At 42.6% G+C, this 17233-nt stretch overlaps 1 protein-coding gene across 1 annotated transcript in view; it reads left to right on the top strand.

The window, feature by feature from the left end:
• The window catches only part of LOC101842025 (leukocyte immunoglobulin-like receptor subfamily B member 2), a 55677-nt gene extending 40734 nt beyond the window's left edge, over positions 1 to 14943 (top strand). The window contains exons 14-20 of the mRNA XM_021235375.2: positions 3598 to 3633; positions 3761 to 4018; positions 4794 to 5120; positions 9534 to 9587; positions 12445 to 12495; positions 13669 to 13719; positions 14233 to 14943. Of these exons, the coding sequence (XP_021091034.2) occupies positions 3598 to 3633; positions 3761 to 4018; positions 4794 to 5120; positions 9534 to 9587; positions 12445 to 12495; positions 13669 to 13719; positions 14233 to 14405 (950 nt within the window). The 3' untranslated portion in view covers positions 14406 to 14943. The remainder of the gene's footprint in view (positions 1 to 3597; positions 3634 to 3760; positions 4019 to 4793; positions 5121 to 9533; positions 9588 to 12444; positions 12496 to 13668; positions 13720 to 14232) is intronic.
• Positions 14944 to 17233: the final 2290 nt, after the last annotated feature.

Genomic DNA, 17233 nt, shown 5'->3' with positions numbered 1-17233 from the left:
CTGTATTGTTTTGGAGGCTATCGGTCCAGCCTGGCCTCGAACTCACAGAGATCCGCCTGCCTCTGCCTCCCGAGTGCTGGGATTAAAGGCATGCGCCACCAACGCCCGGCCAAGGTTAGGGTTTTATTGCTGTGAAGTGACACCATAACCGTGGAAAGTCTTATAAATGAAAACATTTAATTGTGGCAGCTTATCGTTCGGAAATTTAATCCATTATTGCCATGACTGGAAGCATAGTGGTATCTGAGCAGACATGATTATGAAGAAGGAACTGAGAGTTCTACATCTGGATCCTCAGGCAGCAGGAAGGGAAGCCACACTGGGTGTGGCTGGAGCATCTCAAACCTCACAGCCCACTCACAGTGACACACTTCCTCCAACAAGGTCATACCTGCTCCAACAAGGTCACACCCACATCAACCTTCTAATCGTGTCACTGTCTATGGGCCTGTGGGGACCACTTTTATCTAAACCACCACAGCACTTACCTGTCACCCAAAACAAAACAAAACAAAAAAATCTCCGGCAGAATTAGAACTAGCAAAACAACAGATTTTACATCCTCTCTCATGACTCATGACCATTACCTGCATCCAGCCCTTCTTCATCTGCTGATACTCAGTCTCTCTTCTTCTCTCTTTTGCATGTTATATTGTACCCACATATATATTTGCTTACACCTAAACACATTGTTGACTCAGTGCCACACACGAGGGAGGAAATACAGTTTTTTTCTTTCAAAGAGTGTACATACCTTGCATTCTATGTCATCCATTTTCTTGCGAATGTTTTCTTTAGAGTAGGACAATATTCCATGATACATTGTTTTTATTATAGTCACTATCCTGTTCAATATGACTCTTGAATTTGTCCCTGTCCTACTGAAATTTCTCCTCCTCTGTTATCTTCCTCAGTCCCTCCCTACCTCACCTCCTATAATCACCATTCCATTCTTGTTGCTTTTATGAGTTCCCAAGTACATGCCCTTTACCACTAAATTCTGCTAGCGTTTGAATCTGTTTACTAGTAGATGTGAGGCCATGAGTGAGATACTGTAGGCCATAAACAAAATAGAATAGGATGATGGTGGCTGTGAGTCTAGACGTCTAAACCTCCATCTTTGCTAAGAAGTCAGAATTTGTTTGCAGTATATACAGAGTTAAATTTTTTCACAGACATAAACATATGAAAATGTAAAGCTAAAAGCGTCAAGAGCTTGTATATTGGGAAACAGTGGGAAGAATCTAAACAGGGTGGGGGAGAAATCCTTGTTTTGACTTAAAATATATTTTAAGATTTACTTACGTTTACTTTTTGTGTATGAGTATTTACCCACATGTATATACGTGTGTGCCTGCTGGCTGTGGAAGTCAAGAGATGGTGTTGGATCCCCTGGACTGAAGTGAGCCACTACACGGTGATGTTGTGAACTAAACCTAGGTGCCCTGTATGAGCAGCAAGTGCTCTCAATCACTTAACAATTTTCCAGCTCTTTGACCTAAAATATTTTTTTATTTAAAAAATTCACACATCTGTGTCAAGTGAAATAACTCAAAGAGTTGCAGGCATGCTCTTGTGGGACTATTTGTTGTACACTGTGTGAAGATGCACCCTGTGATTCGCGTAATAGAGAGCTGAATGGTCACCATCTAGGCAGGAGAGGATAGACAGGACTTCCTGGAGAGAGAGGAAGAGTAGGAGAAATCTAGGCTTGTGGATTATGGCAGTGAGATCTCAGGGAGACACTGAAGAGGTTGGACACACAGGACAGAGATAACCAAGCCGCATGGAAGAACATAGATCAATAAAAGGTTATTCAAGCTAGAAGAGCTAATGGGACAAGCCTAAGCTAATGACCAAGCTTTCCTAGTTAATAAGTCCCTGCGTCATTTTTTTGTGGGCTGGTGGTCATGATGAGAAAGTACTGATATAATATGGTGTGCTTTCTTTTATATGGGGAACTTAGATTTAAAAGTGTGTGTGTGTGTGTGTGTGTGTGTGTGTGTGTGTGTGATTGTATGTGTAGGTTTCGAAGCCAGAAAGAGGACCATGAGAGATAGAAAGAGATCTTAAGGGAGATGGGGAATAGAGAGGACAATGGAATTCACATAGTAAGAAATTGGGACGGGGTGGGACTGAAGGAAGAGATCAACTAGAGGAGGCACAGAAGAAGGAACTGTGGGAGGGGAATGACTGAGAACATGGCATACATATGAAGATGCCATATATGCATGAAGATGCCACACTGAAACCCATTATTTTGTATGCTAGCCAAAAAATTATTTAAAAATTACTAGTGACATTTAGTACATTGATGACACGGCACAGCCAGCATTTCTTTCTTCTTCCATAACATTCTTTTCACTCCCAAAGAAACTCTACACTTACTAAGTGTAGATTGAAGTTTCTGTCCTGCCCCATCCTACAGCTGTTTAGTACCAAATAAACACACAGAGGCTTATATTAAGTATAAACTGTTTGGCTGATGGCTCAGGCTTCTTATTGGCTAGCCCTCTCTTAATTATTAACCCATTCCTTTAATCTATGTATCTCCATGTGATTTTGGCTTATTGGTGATGTCTGGGTCTCTTGCTTCCTCCACAGCTACATGGTGTCTCCCTGACTTGCCTACTACCTTTCCATGTCCCTTTTTGGATTTGCTGCCTGAGTAAACCCTGCCTGTCTATTGGCCTAAACAACTTTACTCATCAACCAATAAGAGAAACATATAATCATCACATACAGAAGGACATCTCCCATCAATTAAGCAGTCCTACCTCCCCAGGGTCTCACTTCTATCACCCTGCATAAGCACTGGCCTGTTTCCTGCATCCTGCATCTATGGCTTTACCTTTTCTGGACATTTCACATAAGTGATACCCTACGATATTTCTTCAATTTTCAAAACATGAGTTTTTTGAGAATTCTGTGTGATGTGTTTAGATCACATTCACTTTCCCCACAACCCACTACTTTTCACTATTTATGCAACTTGTGTGTGTGTGTGTGTGTGTGTATGTTTAAATTTTAATCCTGTCAAGTAATTTGTGCTGCCCATATACTCTTGGGTGTGTGGGCTTCCACTGGATCATGGTTAAGTTATGGTGGGGGGTACACCCTTAAACAAAATGGACTCTCCTAGTAGCTATCAAATGCCAATAGCTTACTGTTGGGGTTTCACACTCATCACTCCTTTCCTGGCTGGGATTTGGTTTTGAGAGTTGGTCTTTTCCGGTTGAACCGTGTACAGCAGTGTCTTCTGAAACAGTAAAATAAGTACGGTCTGGTATGTAGGTCAGTTCGGTGACTTGCCTAGCATTGGCAGAGCCCTGGGTTCTATCCTCAGTACCACATAAAACCAGGTGTGGTGATGCATGCATGCCTACAATCCCAACACTCATGGATGGAGGCAGTGGGATCAAGGTCATCTTCTGTTACAGGCCAGTTCAAGTTCGAGGCCAGTCTAGGTTGCATAAATCAACACAAATGTAAGATAATTAAAGCCAACACAAATGTAAGATAATTGTGATACAAACCAGTGCACATGCATAGGTGTCTGCTCAAGGGAGTCTCTAGCCTCTGGTTCTTTCTCCTCAGGGTTGTGTGCACTGCAAGTGATCCAAGCACAGAGTGGTGAGTACACCTCCCTGCTACCCCCTGGCCTCCTCTGGGTTCAAGTGAGAGGATAGAGGGTGTACCAGGACCCAAAAGGGACCTGTTTTCTTTGGAGCTAACCTAGAGGCTGTGATTCCCTTCCAAGGCCCCTTGCCTAAGCCTTCACTCAGGGCTCATCCCAGTTCCCTGGTACCCCTGGACCAGTCAGTCACTCTTCGGTGCCAGGGGCCTCCGGTCGTGGATTTATATCGCCTGGAGAAACTGAAATCCAGGGAGTATGAGGATCAAGACTCTCTCTACATCAATACCATGAAAATAAGCAATGCTGGACGCTACCGCTGTTCATATCAGAATGGGAGTCACTGGTCTCCCGCAAGCGACCAGCTCGAGTTAATTGCTACAGGTAATGGCTCGGGGAGGGATGGAGTGCTGTTGGTCTTTTGGCTTTGGGCTGCTGGGCCTTCAGTTCTGGACTTGGAGAGGGTGAAATTTGGGTATGTGGGTGCTAGACGGCAAACCCCCATATTCCCTGGTGCTAGAGTTAGAATGAGGCAAATGAGTCATTGGTCTTACACAAAATGGGGTGGTGTCTCCAGGACAGTCATTACTCAAGACAAACAACATTTTAATACGATACCAAACAATCAAAAATTTATTCTTGGAGAATTTCATGCCTGCGAACAAGGAAATATAATTATATCATTGCCTATCTCCTACCTCCAACTCTCTGCCGTTTCTCTTAACGCTTCCCTTCCCAACCTTATGTTTTCCTCTTAAAACAAAGCTCACCAGGTTTACTCAGAGCTGCCCATCTGTGCTCGGGTATGGGACCATCTCTGGAAAAGATTTTCCTTCCTCAAGCAGCTATTAACTGCCAGCAACTCCGCAGTTAGACAGAACCTCTCCAATATGAAACTGGCTTGATCTTGTGTAGCTAACCATAGCTGCTATGTTTGCAATGCCCGTGTCATGTAAACTTTCTTCAATCTTTTATTTTTTTTTCCTGCTCCCTTTTCCTTAATGTTTCTTGAGCCTTAGAAGGCATGCGCAAAGAGGCCTGTGTAGGTCTGAGCTACACCGTTGTGTATTCTAAGAGCCTTGAATAAGCACAGGAGATGACCTACGAGAAACCTCCACAGTGCTTTTCCTGCCTTTAACACTGGTTTCTTTCTTCCCAGGTGTTTACGATAAGCCCTCACTCTCAGCTCATCCAGGCTCAGTGGTCACTTCCGGCGGGGACATGACCCTACAGTGCCAGACCCAACATGGCTTTGATCAGTTTGTGCTGTACAAAGAGGGGGACACTGAGCCTTATAAGAAACCCGAGAGATGGCACCAGGCTGACACTGGGCCTCATAAGAAACCCCAGAGCTGGTACCGGGCTGATTTCCCCATCACCACAGTGACTGCCACTCACAGTGGGATTTACAGGTGCTACAGCTTTTCCAGCTCATCTCCGTACCTGTGGTCAGCCCCCAGCAACCCCCTGGAGCTTGTGGTTGTAGGTGAGTGGGTCCAGATCCACGATTCTTTTCTTTGGCATTTGTAAACCCTTGTGGAAATACTAAGGCAGTCAGAGGTGTGGGCAAGGAGAGCCTCCAGCTCCCATCAGCCTTGGAGGTGTATGAGGGTCCTACAGCTGCTATAGAAAATCACCATAGACTACTGCTGGCTCACTGTAACACAAATTTATTACCTTACCATTGTGAAGGTCTCAAGGTTTGTGAAAGTCTCACATTTATAAAACAAAGCTGTCAATTATTGCTATTCTAATCAGAGCAGGTAAGGTATAAAACTAAGGAATTGATAAACAACTAAGTATTGGTAAACATGATAAATATCGCTGGCACCAGAGAAGTGAAGATTAAAAAGATTTTTGAGATTCCAGCTCACCCCAGTCAGAATGGTGATCATCAATAAAAAATGAACAAACAGACAAAAACAGATAATAAATACTGATGAGAATGCGAACAAGAGTGGACCATTATCAATGGCCACTGGGAATGTAAAACAGCCCAACCACTATGGAAATCAATATAGATATTCTTTAGCAAACTAAAAATGTATAACTCAACTGTATATATCATAGAGACATTTGTATTACAGAAAATGCGGTGGTGTCTTCAGGACAGTCATTACTCAAGACAAACAACATTTTAATGCGATACCACACTGTTTGCAAGAGTTAAGTTATACAATCAACCCACATGTCCACCAACAGAGGGATGGATAAAGAAAGTTAAATAGAGTCCTTAAAAAGGGATTTTTAGCCATAAAAAATTCAGACAAACATCACTTTTTCTCTCATTTGTGAGTCATGGATTTCATGTAGATACATAAAATCTCATATTGACACACAACAGGAAAGCTAAATAAAAACTGTCTAGGGCACCAGTGCTCAATCTGTGGGTCATGATCGCTTTGGGGGTTGAGCCACCCTTTCACAAGGGTCACCTAGGACCATCATAAAACACAAATACTTACATTGCAATCCATAGCAGCAGCAAAATTACAGTTATGAGGTAGCAATGGAAATAATGCTACAGTTGAGGGTCACCATAACATTAAGATCTGCATTAAAGGGTTACAGCAGTAGGAAGGTTGAGAACCACTAATATAGGGGAAGTAAGGGGGCTAATAGGAGGGATGAGAAAGTGGAAGGAAGCAGGACATGGAGAAACTGTTCACATATATATTTGAATATATGAATGTAGCTGGAGTTTCTGTTCCATCTCGTCCAGCTGCCAATTAGCCCCAAATAGGTACGCTGAGACATATTAATGATTAAACTGTTGGCCGATAGCTCAGGCTTCTTACTGGCTAAGCTCTGTCTTAATGATTAGCACATTTCTATTAAACTGTGTATTGCCATGAGGCTGTGGCTTACCTGTAATCAAGCATGTTACTCTTTTGGCAGCTACATGGCTTCCCTCTCTTGCAGCTTCTTTCTGCCTCCTCTCTCCTGACTTCTTGTGGTCTGATAGCCCTTGCTATGCTTCCTGCCTGGATGCTGGCCAATCACTGTTTTATTCATCAACCAATCAGGGAAACATATATACAGAAATCCCCCATAATATAAATATTTATTCAAATATACATATCTGTACATTATATACATATAGTGCTGGGCGTTTGTGGCGCACGCCTTTAGTCCCAGCACTTGGGAGGCAGAGGCAGGCAGATCTCTGTGAGTTCGAGGCCAGCCTGGTCTACAGAGAGAGTTCTAGTATAGCCTCCAAAGCTACACAGAGAAACCCTGTCTTGAAAAACCAACCCCCCGCAAAAGCATTATATACATATGTATACAGATATATACATTTTCATATATATATACAAACACAAAATGGCCTTACATATTTAGCATAATAAAATAAAATCAATTAAAGACAACAACAAAAAGTTACAAAGATTTGGGGTGCATGAAAAAATCTAATTAAATAAAATGAAATGCATCGTTGAAATTTTAGTAGCAAAGTATCTCTGATTTCTAAATTTTTCTGGGAACACTTTGGGTCTATCAGCTTTAAGTTCATTTGGATCAGCAGGTCAGTCTTCAGTGACAAAGTCCTGAGAGAGAGGACCAGATGATAGAGACAACTAAAGACAGACAAGAAAAGAAAGTTTGAGATTGGGAGGTCTTGCAATGCTATGACTTATGTCAAGCAAACTTACTAAGAAGTGCATCTTATGTATTATTTTAAGGGGAGCATTGGGACAAAGTCAGCAGAAACTTTCATATAATGGGATGAAGCCAGCAGGAGGCTAATCAAGCAATGTTGCACTAAGGCAACAGGCTATCTCGACAGTATCACAGAGTGAGCACACAGCAGCCTTATGACTTACAAAACGCCAGGGGAAAAGCCTAGTTCCCAGGAACTGAAACCTTGACTCTTTTGAGGCCCTGTCCCCCTAGTTCTGAGCAAGGACGCAGAGCTAGGTCCCCTTTGTCCTTTCATCAGGGCCTCTGAGGAAGCCTCAGATCCACACCGCTCTCCACACTTTGTCTTTGTGTAGGGTTGCCTGGGGAAAACCTAAAGGTGGAAGGATTTACTTTTGTTTACAGTTTCAGAGGCTTTAATTCATGGTGGCCTGCTTCTGTGTTCCTGGGCTCGAGGCAAGGCAGAAGAACATCAAGGTAGAAAGATGTCGTAGATAGAGAAAGGTCATTGAACTCGTGGCAGCCACGAAGGAGAATGACCATAGGAAGGGACTAAGTCAAGCTGTACTCTCCAAAGACATATCCTCAGTGATCCACTTCCTCCAATTATGCAGCACCCTCCATGCTTCTCCCAGCATCCAACAGCATATTCAGAATTATGATCCATCAGAGGGCTACTCCATTGATCGTGTTGGATCCTTTTTGGTGTAGTAGTCTCTGGAAATGTTCTCATAGATACACCTAGAGGTGTGTTCCCAGTTTCTTAGGCATCTCTCAATTCAAATAAGCTGACAGCCAAGAGGTATCACACATACATTGTAAAAATAGAATATTATGGGTACCTGGACAGTAAAATCTGAGGGTTTTTACTCTTTGGTTTTCCAAACCACAGTGAATTATTAGAGTGCATTCTTTAGCAGTTTCATTGTCTGTGACTCTATGGAAATGACACAACCTAAATAAAAATGATTAGCTCACCAAGAAAGAAGAGATATAAACGCATCAAAGGTTATGAGGCATATATTAACTATGTCTTCTAGACACGACAAGGAAGATGGGCCCATGAAATCTCAATAATATGCATAATGACAGCTCCAAGTGACATTGCAAACTGTGTGAAATCTCACAAGGTCTCACTTCTAGATGAAGAGCTATAGGCAATTAATGGCTGCAGAGAGGGAGAATTTGTTTTCCCTGGGGATGAGCCACCTGATAGGTTATTTAATACAAACGGACAGCCCAAAACATGTACATATGAGCAATTCCAAATGTACTCAGTAGATTATGTGTTGTGTACACACACACACACACACACACACACACACACATACCAATAATAATGAAGAAGAGGTCATGAATTTGAGACAGAGTAAGGGGAGACATAGGGTGAGTTGGAGAGGGGAAAATGTGGGGTGGTGGAAATGATGTAAACAGAGAACCTATACATGAAAATTTTCAAAAAACTTAAATAAGAAATCAGTGACCATATAACAAAAATTGTTCTGTGTTCATGAATTGTTGGGTTGTTTACGTTTGCTTTGGTTTTATAGTATATCACTTTTTTCTCCTTACTTTAAAATTTTAGTTTTTAAATTCATGGTCTATGTATCCCAGGCTGGTTTGAACTTATTAGGTAGTGGAGGATAACCTTGAACTTCTGAGTACTGAGACTACAGGCTTGAGCCACCATGTCTGATTTGTGTGGTGCTAGGGATGGGGAACAGGGCTTTGTGCATAGTAAGGAAGCTATCCTAACTGGGCTGCACCTTCGGTCTGATTTTTGACTGTTTTGATATTTACACAGAATAGAAACATCAAAACATTATTAAAGAACCAAAAGCCTGAATTGTTAGAGATTATAAATATGATTTAAAACAATGAACTGAACGTATGTCTAGTAGAACACATACTCAGTATGCACGAGGCACCCAGGTTCACTTCCAAGTTCCAATAAAATGAACGAATGGATGAATAAATAAATAAATAAAAGCAAAAGGACTATCATATGCTGTTCTACTCTAATACTCAAAGTGAGGGTATAGGTGACAACAATTTATGGAAGACAAAGGTAAGAAAGCAGCTATAGAATGTTCCAGGGAACGTGCCAAGCATTCTTTTCAACCTGTCTGCAACAGAAGCTTCTTCGTATTCATTTGTTATGTGAGAAAAATCAAGCCACAGAAATGTCTCATTGTTTGCTCAGAATATACAGTTAACAGACTTACAGGATACTGACTTCTCTTCTCCTCTGATTTCTCAGGACCCTCTGCCACTCCCCGCCAGGTACCCACAGAGTTGCCATCTCCCATAACAGGTGAGTTCAGTAGTTTCTGGTGTCTGGGAATGAAGTTCTAACATGAAGGTACCCTCAAATGTAGTCCCCATCCTCAAGAGGTATATACTCCCAGGCTTTTAAAAAACATTTTATTTTATTTAATTAACACTTTTTCATTTGTTTTATGTATTGACACAGTTTCCCTCCCTCTTCTCCTCCTGTTCTCCTTCCCCACTCCCATCTACTTCCTCCCTATCCACTCTTCCCCCATCTTCATTCAGAAAGTTGCAGGACTCCCGTTGGTTTGAACAAATCATGGCATATCAAGTTGAGATAGGACTGAGATCCTCCTGCTGCATAAAGGTTGGGCAAGATAATCCAGCATGGGGAACAGGTTCCCAAAAGCCAGCTAAGCACCAGAGACAGGTCCTGATCCCACTGCTAGGAGCCTTACAAATAGACCAAGCCACACAACTGTTATAATCCTCCTGAAGAAACGGAGGAGGGATTTTATGAGCCAGGGGGTCAAGGTCATGATGGAGTAACCCACAGAGACAGCTGACCTGAGCTCATGGGAGCTCATGGACTGTGGACTAATAGTTAGGGAGACTGCATGGGCCTGACCTAGGCCTTCTGCATATTCACAGGCTTAATGGGTTCAGGAAACATTTTGGTAAAAATAATAGGCAGTCTCATGTGAAGACATTGAATTTAGGACAGAAGAAACCTCCTGAACAAGAGGCTAATAATTGGTTTTCTTATGATACCAGTTTAAAAATGAGATACAATCCACATGCCATGTGCCCACTAAGATGGTTATAACTATATAAACACAAACCAACCAACCAATCAAGCAACCAATAAGCTAAATAGACACCAACCAACCAACCAACCAACCAAGCAAGCAAGCAGCCAACCAAATAAACAATCAAGCCAGGGGTTGGAAAGATTTACAGCCTTCTACATTGCCAGGGGTGGGGGCATATGATTTGAAAACTAGTCTTGTAGTCTCTCAGAAGTTAAACAGAATTATGCTGTGACCTAGTGATTCTGAAATTCTTGGGCTGGTACTAAAAAATTCGAAGACTTAGAAAGAAAATTGTATGCATAGTACCCAAGAGAAGAGGATTGAGACAAGATCCCCTGAATGGATGAGGAACACGGCAAGGGGTGGGGGGGAGTGGGACCTGGGAAGAAGAGAGGGGGTGAAGAGGAAGAGAGTTGGTCATGGGGGAACAGGAAGTTGAGTGGGTGGGGGTAGAATAGGGGGAAGAGGGAATCATAGGATCGAATACAGATCAGGCACCAGAGCGACCTCGAGTGATCTAAAGGGATAACACCAATTGGCAAGCTAAGCAATAGTGGAGAGACCACCTCGAATGCCCATTCCTGATAATGAACTTGATGTCTATAACCATCCGGGAGCCTTCATCCTGTGACTGATGGGAGCAGAGGTAAACACACATTTAATCACTGAACTGAACCCAAGGAACCCAGTGACAGAGAGAGAGGAGTGATGAGCAAATTGGCAAAGAATGGGCTGGCAAAACCAGCAGAGATAGCTGATCTAAACAGGGGAGAGCTCTTGGACCCCAGACCGACAGTGGGGAGGCCAGCATGGGACTGATCTGGACCTCCCCAAATGTGAGTGTCAGCGAGAAGGCCTGGGCAACCTATGGGGCCCTGAGCTGTGGATCAGTGTCTATCCCTGGTATACAAACAGTCATTGTGTGCCCATAGCACAAAGAGGGATGCTCTCTCAGCCTGGATTCTTAGGGGAGTGCCTGGACCCTACCCAGAGTGAAATGACAGACTCTAGATATCCCCTATGTGGAAGGATTTGGCAATAGGGTGGGAGGGTGGGGGGGAAGGGGAGTGTGGGAGGAGGGGAGGGAGAGGGAACTGGGATTGACATGTAAAACATGTCATTTTATTTTATTTAAAATTAAAATGAAAAATGATAAAAAAAGAAAGAAAATTGAAAACTTACTGTCTTAGTTACTTTTTTATTGCCATGATAAGACACTATGACCAAGGTAGCTTATAGAGCAAAGAGTTTACTTGGCCTTACGGTTCCAGAGGGTGAGTCTATGGTCTTCATGGCAGGGAGTATGGTAGCAGAAGGCAGGCATGGTGCTGTAGCTGTACCCGAGAGCTTGCATTTTGATCTGCAGAGAGAGTGAGCTGACTGGTGTGGGCTTTTGGTTTTGAGGATTTTTTTATGTCCTCTCTGGCCTTTACTCCCCCCTGCCAGCCCTGTGTTGTTTGTTGTTGTTGTTGTCTTGTTTGTTTTTTATGTATATAATGCTCTGGCTGCATTCCTACAGGCCAGAAGAGGGCACCGGATCTCATACATGGTTGTGAGCCACCATGTGGTTGCTAGGAATTGAACTCAGGAACTTGGGGAGAGTAGCAGTCAGTGCTCTTAACCTCTGAACCATCTCTCCAGCACCCCGGTGTGGGCTTTTGAATCCTCAAATCCCACCCCCAGTGACACAACTCTAATGAGGCCACACATGCTAAACTTTCCCCAACAGTTTCATCACCTGGGCAACAGACATTCAAATCTCTGAGCCCATAGAGGGGGCCTTCTCATTCAACTCGCCATGCTTACATTCACACAAGCTCTTACACTCGGATGCTTATGACAGCATTGTTCATGCCATCCCCAAAGTGGAAACAACTTAAACCCTATCAGCTGAGAAATGGTCCAACTCTTTGAGGCCATTGGGAGCTAAGTTTGGGGCTGTTTGAATTTAGTAATCTCAGCATTTGGGCAATGTGTGATGGATGAGGAAGCTTTAGAGAACTCAGAAGGGGTCTGGAGGGTGAGGCCACTTGGGATGCACTGTTATTATTCTATTTCCTTAAAAATATTCCTGATTATAACTCTTAGAAACCTCCAGGAGACTTTACAACTTACTCTCAACCAAGATATCTACAACTGGTAAGTAGGCATTTAATGCTCAATACAAAAGAGGCATGAGAATGGGTTTCTGTTTCCTACCAGCAAAGTCTATAGACACTTTTCTTTGAGTCAGAATTTCATGTAGATTAGGCTAGCCTCAATCCTACTATACAGGAGAGAATGACCTTGGACTTCTGTTCTTGCTTCTACCTCTTGAATACTGGGATTAAAGCATGTGCCATCATACTCAGTTTATGTGGTGCGGGGTATCAAATTCAGGGTTTGATGAATGCTAGGCAAAGCACTTAACCAGACAAGTTATCTTTATGACCCCATTTATGCTTTTATTTCCTGTGGCAGGGTCCCTCTATGTAACTCTGGCTGAATTCAAAGTTGTTATGTAGACCAGGGTGGCCCATTGACCTCAATTCCCAAGTTCTGGGATTAAAGATGGACATTACCACACCAGGCACACATTTATGGTTTATACACACACACTCTCTCTCTCTCTCTCTCTCTCTATATATATATATATATATATATATATGATGTATATATATCATAATATTTTACATATCTCATTTTTATTTAAAAATTATACACAGAGTAGGTTTTTTAAAAATTAATTTTTATTTAAACTAAAAACAATCTTATTTTACATACCAATCCAACTCCCTCTCCTTCCTGTCCTCTCATTCCCTCCACCATCCCCCATCCCACCCCCCATCCACTCCTCAGGGAAGGTGAGACCTTCCATGGGGGATCATCAAAGTCTCACACAGTAGGTTTTGATCATACTATTTTCCCTCCTCAGTTACTTCCATATTTGTCCTATAGGGATCAGGTGTAGATTTTTATTTTTCATTTGTGGCATCATGTCAGTGCTTAGGAATATCAAATGTTGTTTATTTCACATTTTGCATTTCCAAATTATTAATGCTTAATTTGTACTATTTTTTATAAGACAATCCATTCTATTACAGTATCAGTTCCAGGTGATGTATGATAAAATCAACTCACAGCTGTTGAGAGACCTTTCAGAGGTCCCTTATACAATAAGTGCTGCATGGGGAAGTCAAATCTGGGCAGCCTGGTTTGTGCTTTTGTTGAATGTAAAGGACTTCTGTCTCACAAGCACATGAGAACATGTGTTTGTATCCAGCAGGGGCAATGTTTCCTTTTGTTGTCACTTGGCCCTTTTTTCCTTCTTAGAGAAGTCTATGAATATCACCATCTCTCCAGAGGAGTCAAGCCCTCCATTTGGTAAGTGGTCCTGTTCATATATACTTCCTTTGTATCCCATCTCTTCATTCAGAGCAGACTATTTTCCCTGTACATGGGATATATAGTTCTGTTATTTTGGGAGCTAGTGCATAAAACATCAAGGGGAGTAGAATATTAGCATACAGAATTCAGAAGTGTTCAAGAAGATTAAAATGGGAAGGTTGAAATTTTCCTAATAGTCAAACATAGACATTTTCTTTTTCCATCATTTTCTTACAGTTATCTTTTTTAATAAGGCAGCAATATAAACAGGTGTTGGTTGTATCAGAGGAGGGATTGTACTGGGATTCTAGGAAAGGATCTATGAGAGCATTACTGGATAAAGAATTGGGCTTATTCAGTTCTGACCATTGGAGGGGAAGGAAGGATCCTATGGGAAGGTGATGAGCATCTTAACTATTGAAAGATAAGGAAATATCAACCAGGGATAGGGATTGGGGCCTGGAAATGAGCCTTTTTAGCATCTGTTTTCAACTTTCTTTTTTTGTTTAGGTTTTTCCCACCAGCACTATGCCAGAGGGAATCTGGTCCGAATATGCCTTGGTGCCATGATTATAATATTCCTGGTGGGGCTTCTGGCAGAGGATTGGCGCAGTCGGAAGAAACGCCTGCCACACAGGATCAGAGCTGTGCAAAGACCACTCCCACCCCTCCCACGGGCTTAGAAATAACATGGCTTGTAGGACAATGGTTGACTAGATGTTCATCATAATTAGAGCCCCAGACATGGATTTACTCAAGAATGGGGAGGTTTTATAAAGATTGTGTGTAGACACTAATCTGAGGGCTGAGCCAAGAAGATAGGATGGAGGTCCCTATGCCTTCCTGATGTTCTGTCAAGCATTTGAGTCAATATCTACTTTTCTGAAAGAACTCCACATGGGATGAAAAAAATCTACGGGATTTTTGTTACCGTTCATGTGGTAGATAGCATACTATACCTGTGTAATGGCATTTCTTTAATCTTATCTAACACGGGTTCCAGATTGATTTACCTGGCTTACACAGCTGATCTGTTCCATCCTTTACATATCCACTATTCTCTGGTAGTTTGTGTTCCTCTGTGGTGGTCCATAGATTTAGCCTTTACCCTAACTCCATCTTAAGTCACAGTTGGATAAATATTTTATTTTTTAGAATGGAAGCTTGTTCTCTAGAAAGTAGGCTAGATTGTTACTTTTCATTAATACACAATAATCTATATGATCAGTACAGTCCTTTTCTTTTATTTACATCAGATATATTTCAAGACTCCAAATGGATGCCTGAAAGTACCAAATCCTGTACACATCACATTTTCCCTACATTTCCTACCATACCCAGGCAGAGTTCCTGGTAGGTTCATCATGTTCCTGTGGGAGGCCATATATTTAAGAGTATATGGGTAGCACAAACTGTACTTGATGAGTTAAAAGAAGGGTGTAATATGAGTGTGTAAGGAAGGGAAGATGGATCTGGGAGAATTTTGGGTGAGAGGGTAGGATGTAACCAAAATATAGGAAATTCTCTAAGAATAAAAAATGAGAACAATAAATAAAAACAAAGGACTATGGCGGAGAGCAACTGAAGACAGTAGGCATCTACCTCTGGCTTCTGCAACCTCTGTACACATGGACATGAAGGTTTACTTATGCCAGAGCAAACCCATTTCTAGGTAGGAGGTATATGCTGCAGAGATAAAATGAATAGCATGACAAATTCATTACCAAGTACAGGCACTGTGTGTGACTGTACGTTCTATACTTTAATTCCATTAGCACCAGAACCATCTCTAACACATGAGGTACTCTTTGCACTGCTATGTTAAAATGTCTCTGATGCCATCTGAGAGGAACTTCTCAGTCTCATGATAATCTGATGGGACCACTGTCCTATGTGTCCCACCACTGACCAAAGCGTTACACAGCATGTTCTGTTACATGATGTATATGACTAATAGAGGCACATAAGGTCATTCCTAAATGCATTAACAGGCCTTGCAGAGGAATTCCTGGAGTCTGAAATGAATAAACACAGGATCGCACGTGTCTCAATGAAAGAAGGATTTGAAGCTAAACATTGGGTGGTGCATAGGTGAATTATGGAGCCGGAGAGAGGGCTCAGTGAGTAGAACACTTGGTGTCAAGGTGTGAGGGTCTCAGTTTGCACACCAAGAAGTCCACAGAAATCTGGGCACAGTAGAGAATGTCTGGAACCCCAGTGCTCCTCTGGCGAGGTGGGAGATGGAGACAGGAGAAAATCTGGGAGCTAATGACTCATCTAATCTGGAGCATGGCAGCCTCACATCAGGCCAAAGGACAGGATTAACATCTGATGCTGTCCTCTTACCTCCAGATGTGACTGTGGCATGCTCAAGCCTGCACTCGCAAGAACACACACACACACACACACACGAGATAAAGAAGTTAAAATGAGGAGAATCTGGGAAACTTTTGGGAAAATATCCAGGAGGTAACTGGTCACAAGCATCTGAGATTCAGGGAAGAGTCCCCGGTGGAAGCATTCATCAGCAGGAAAGAACTGGCTGGCCAGATACAAGGTGGCAGTAAGCAGGGACAGCACATTGTGCTGAGAACATGGCCAGTCAGTAATTACACCTGGAGATGAGGCTGTCTGAAACCGTGGAGTAGAAACACTGTTCAGACACAATTGATAGTTTTTAAAGAGGCTAGGAGATGGATTAGTGGGTGAGAGTGCTTGTTGTGCAAGCACGAAGGCCAGCCTCTTAAGTACTGGACTGAAGGCAAGGATGTAATATAATCACTAGACCCAAGATAAATGATAAATGAGTGTTTGTTGGGGAAAATTGCACAGAAAAATACTAAGAACAACTAGATCATTTCCATGCTCTTCCTACGGGATCTGCTCTCCCAACAGACAGAGTTCACCAAAGAAAGCCACGCCTCAAGCTCTTCTCTTTCTGCTTCCATCTGTCTGAAACCACACCCAAAGGGGTGTGGGCGCCATTACAGGTCCACAGATCAGACATCTACAATGGACTTATAGACAAGATCCATCATGCCTGGCCAAGCAACTCCCCTTAACAGAGGACATCACACTTTGTCTTGAGTTTGAGGCTAGTCTGGACTACAGCAAGACCCTGTTCCAAATGAGCAGGGGACAAGGAAGGGGGGAAAGGGGAGAGTGGTCTCTCAGAAGGAAACCACGAGCATTTTCCAGACTCAACCCACTGTTTGGCCTGACACCTGGTAGGTTCAGGTGTTGCAGTTTTGTTATGTCTATGCTCCAAATACTCTTGGAGAAGAGAAAAACACCCTGGCACCACACCCTTGCTAGGCTCAACACCACACCTGTCTCTGAGTCTCTGAAGCATTGAATATCCTGGACCTGGGTTCCAGTATAGGAAAAGCTGTTGGAAGTCTTAGAAGGAGGTATTGGGGGAAGGTTCCTCTAAGCCCACTACAACCTTTGCACAGGGAAGTTCTGAGCACCTGGGATGAAGTTTAGTTGTCCAAGTGCTTGCCTAGCATTC

The sequence above is a fragment of the Mesocricetus auratus genome, unplaced genomic scaffold, assembly GCF_017639785.1.
Source record: "Mesocricetus auratus isolate SY011 unplaced genomic scaffold, BCM_Maur_2.0 Super-Scaffold_100037, whole genome shotgun sequence".
NCBI classification, from domain to species: Eukaryota; Metazoa; Chordata; class Mammalia; order Rodentia; family Cricetidae; genus Mesocricetus; species Mesocricetus auratus.
Note: the sequence above shows the minus strand (reverse complement) of the source record. Positions and strands in the feature narration are given on the sequence as shown.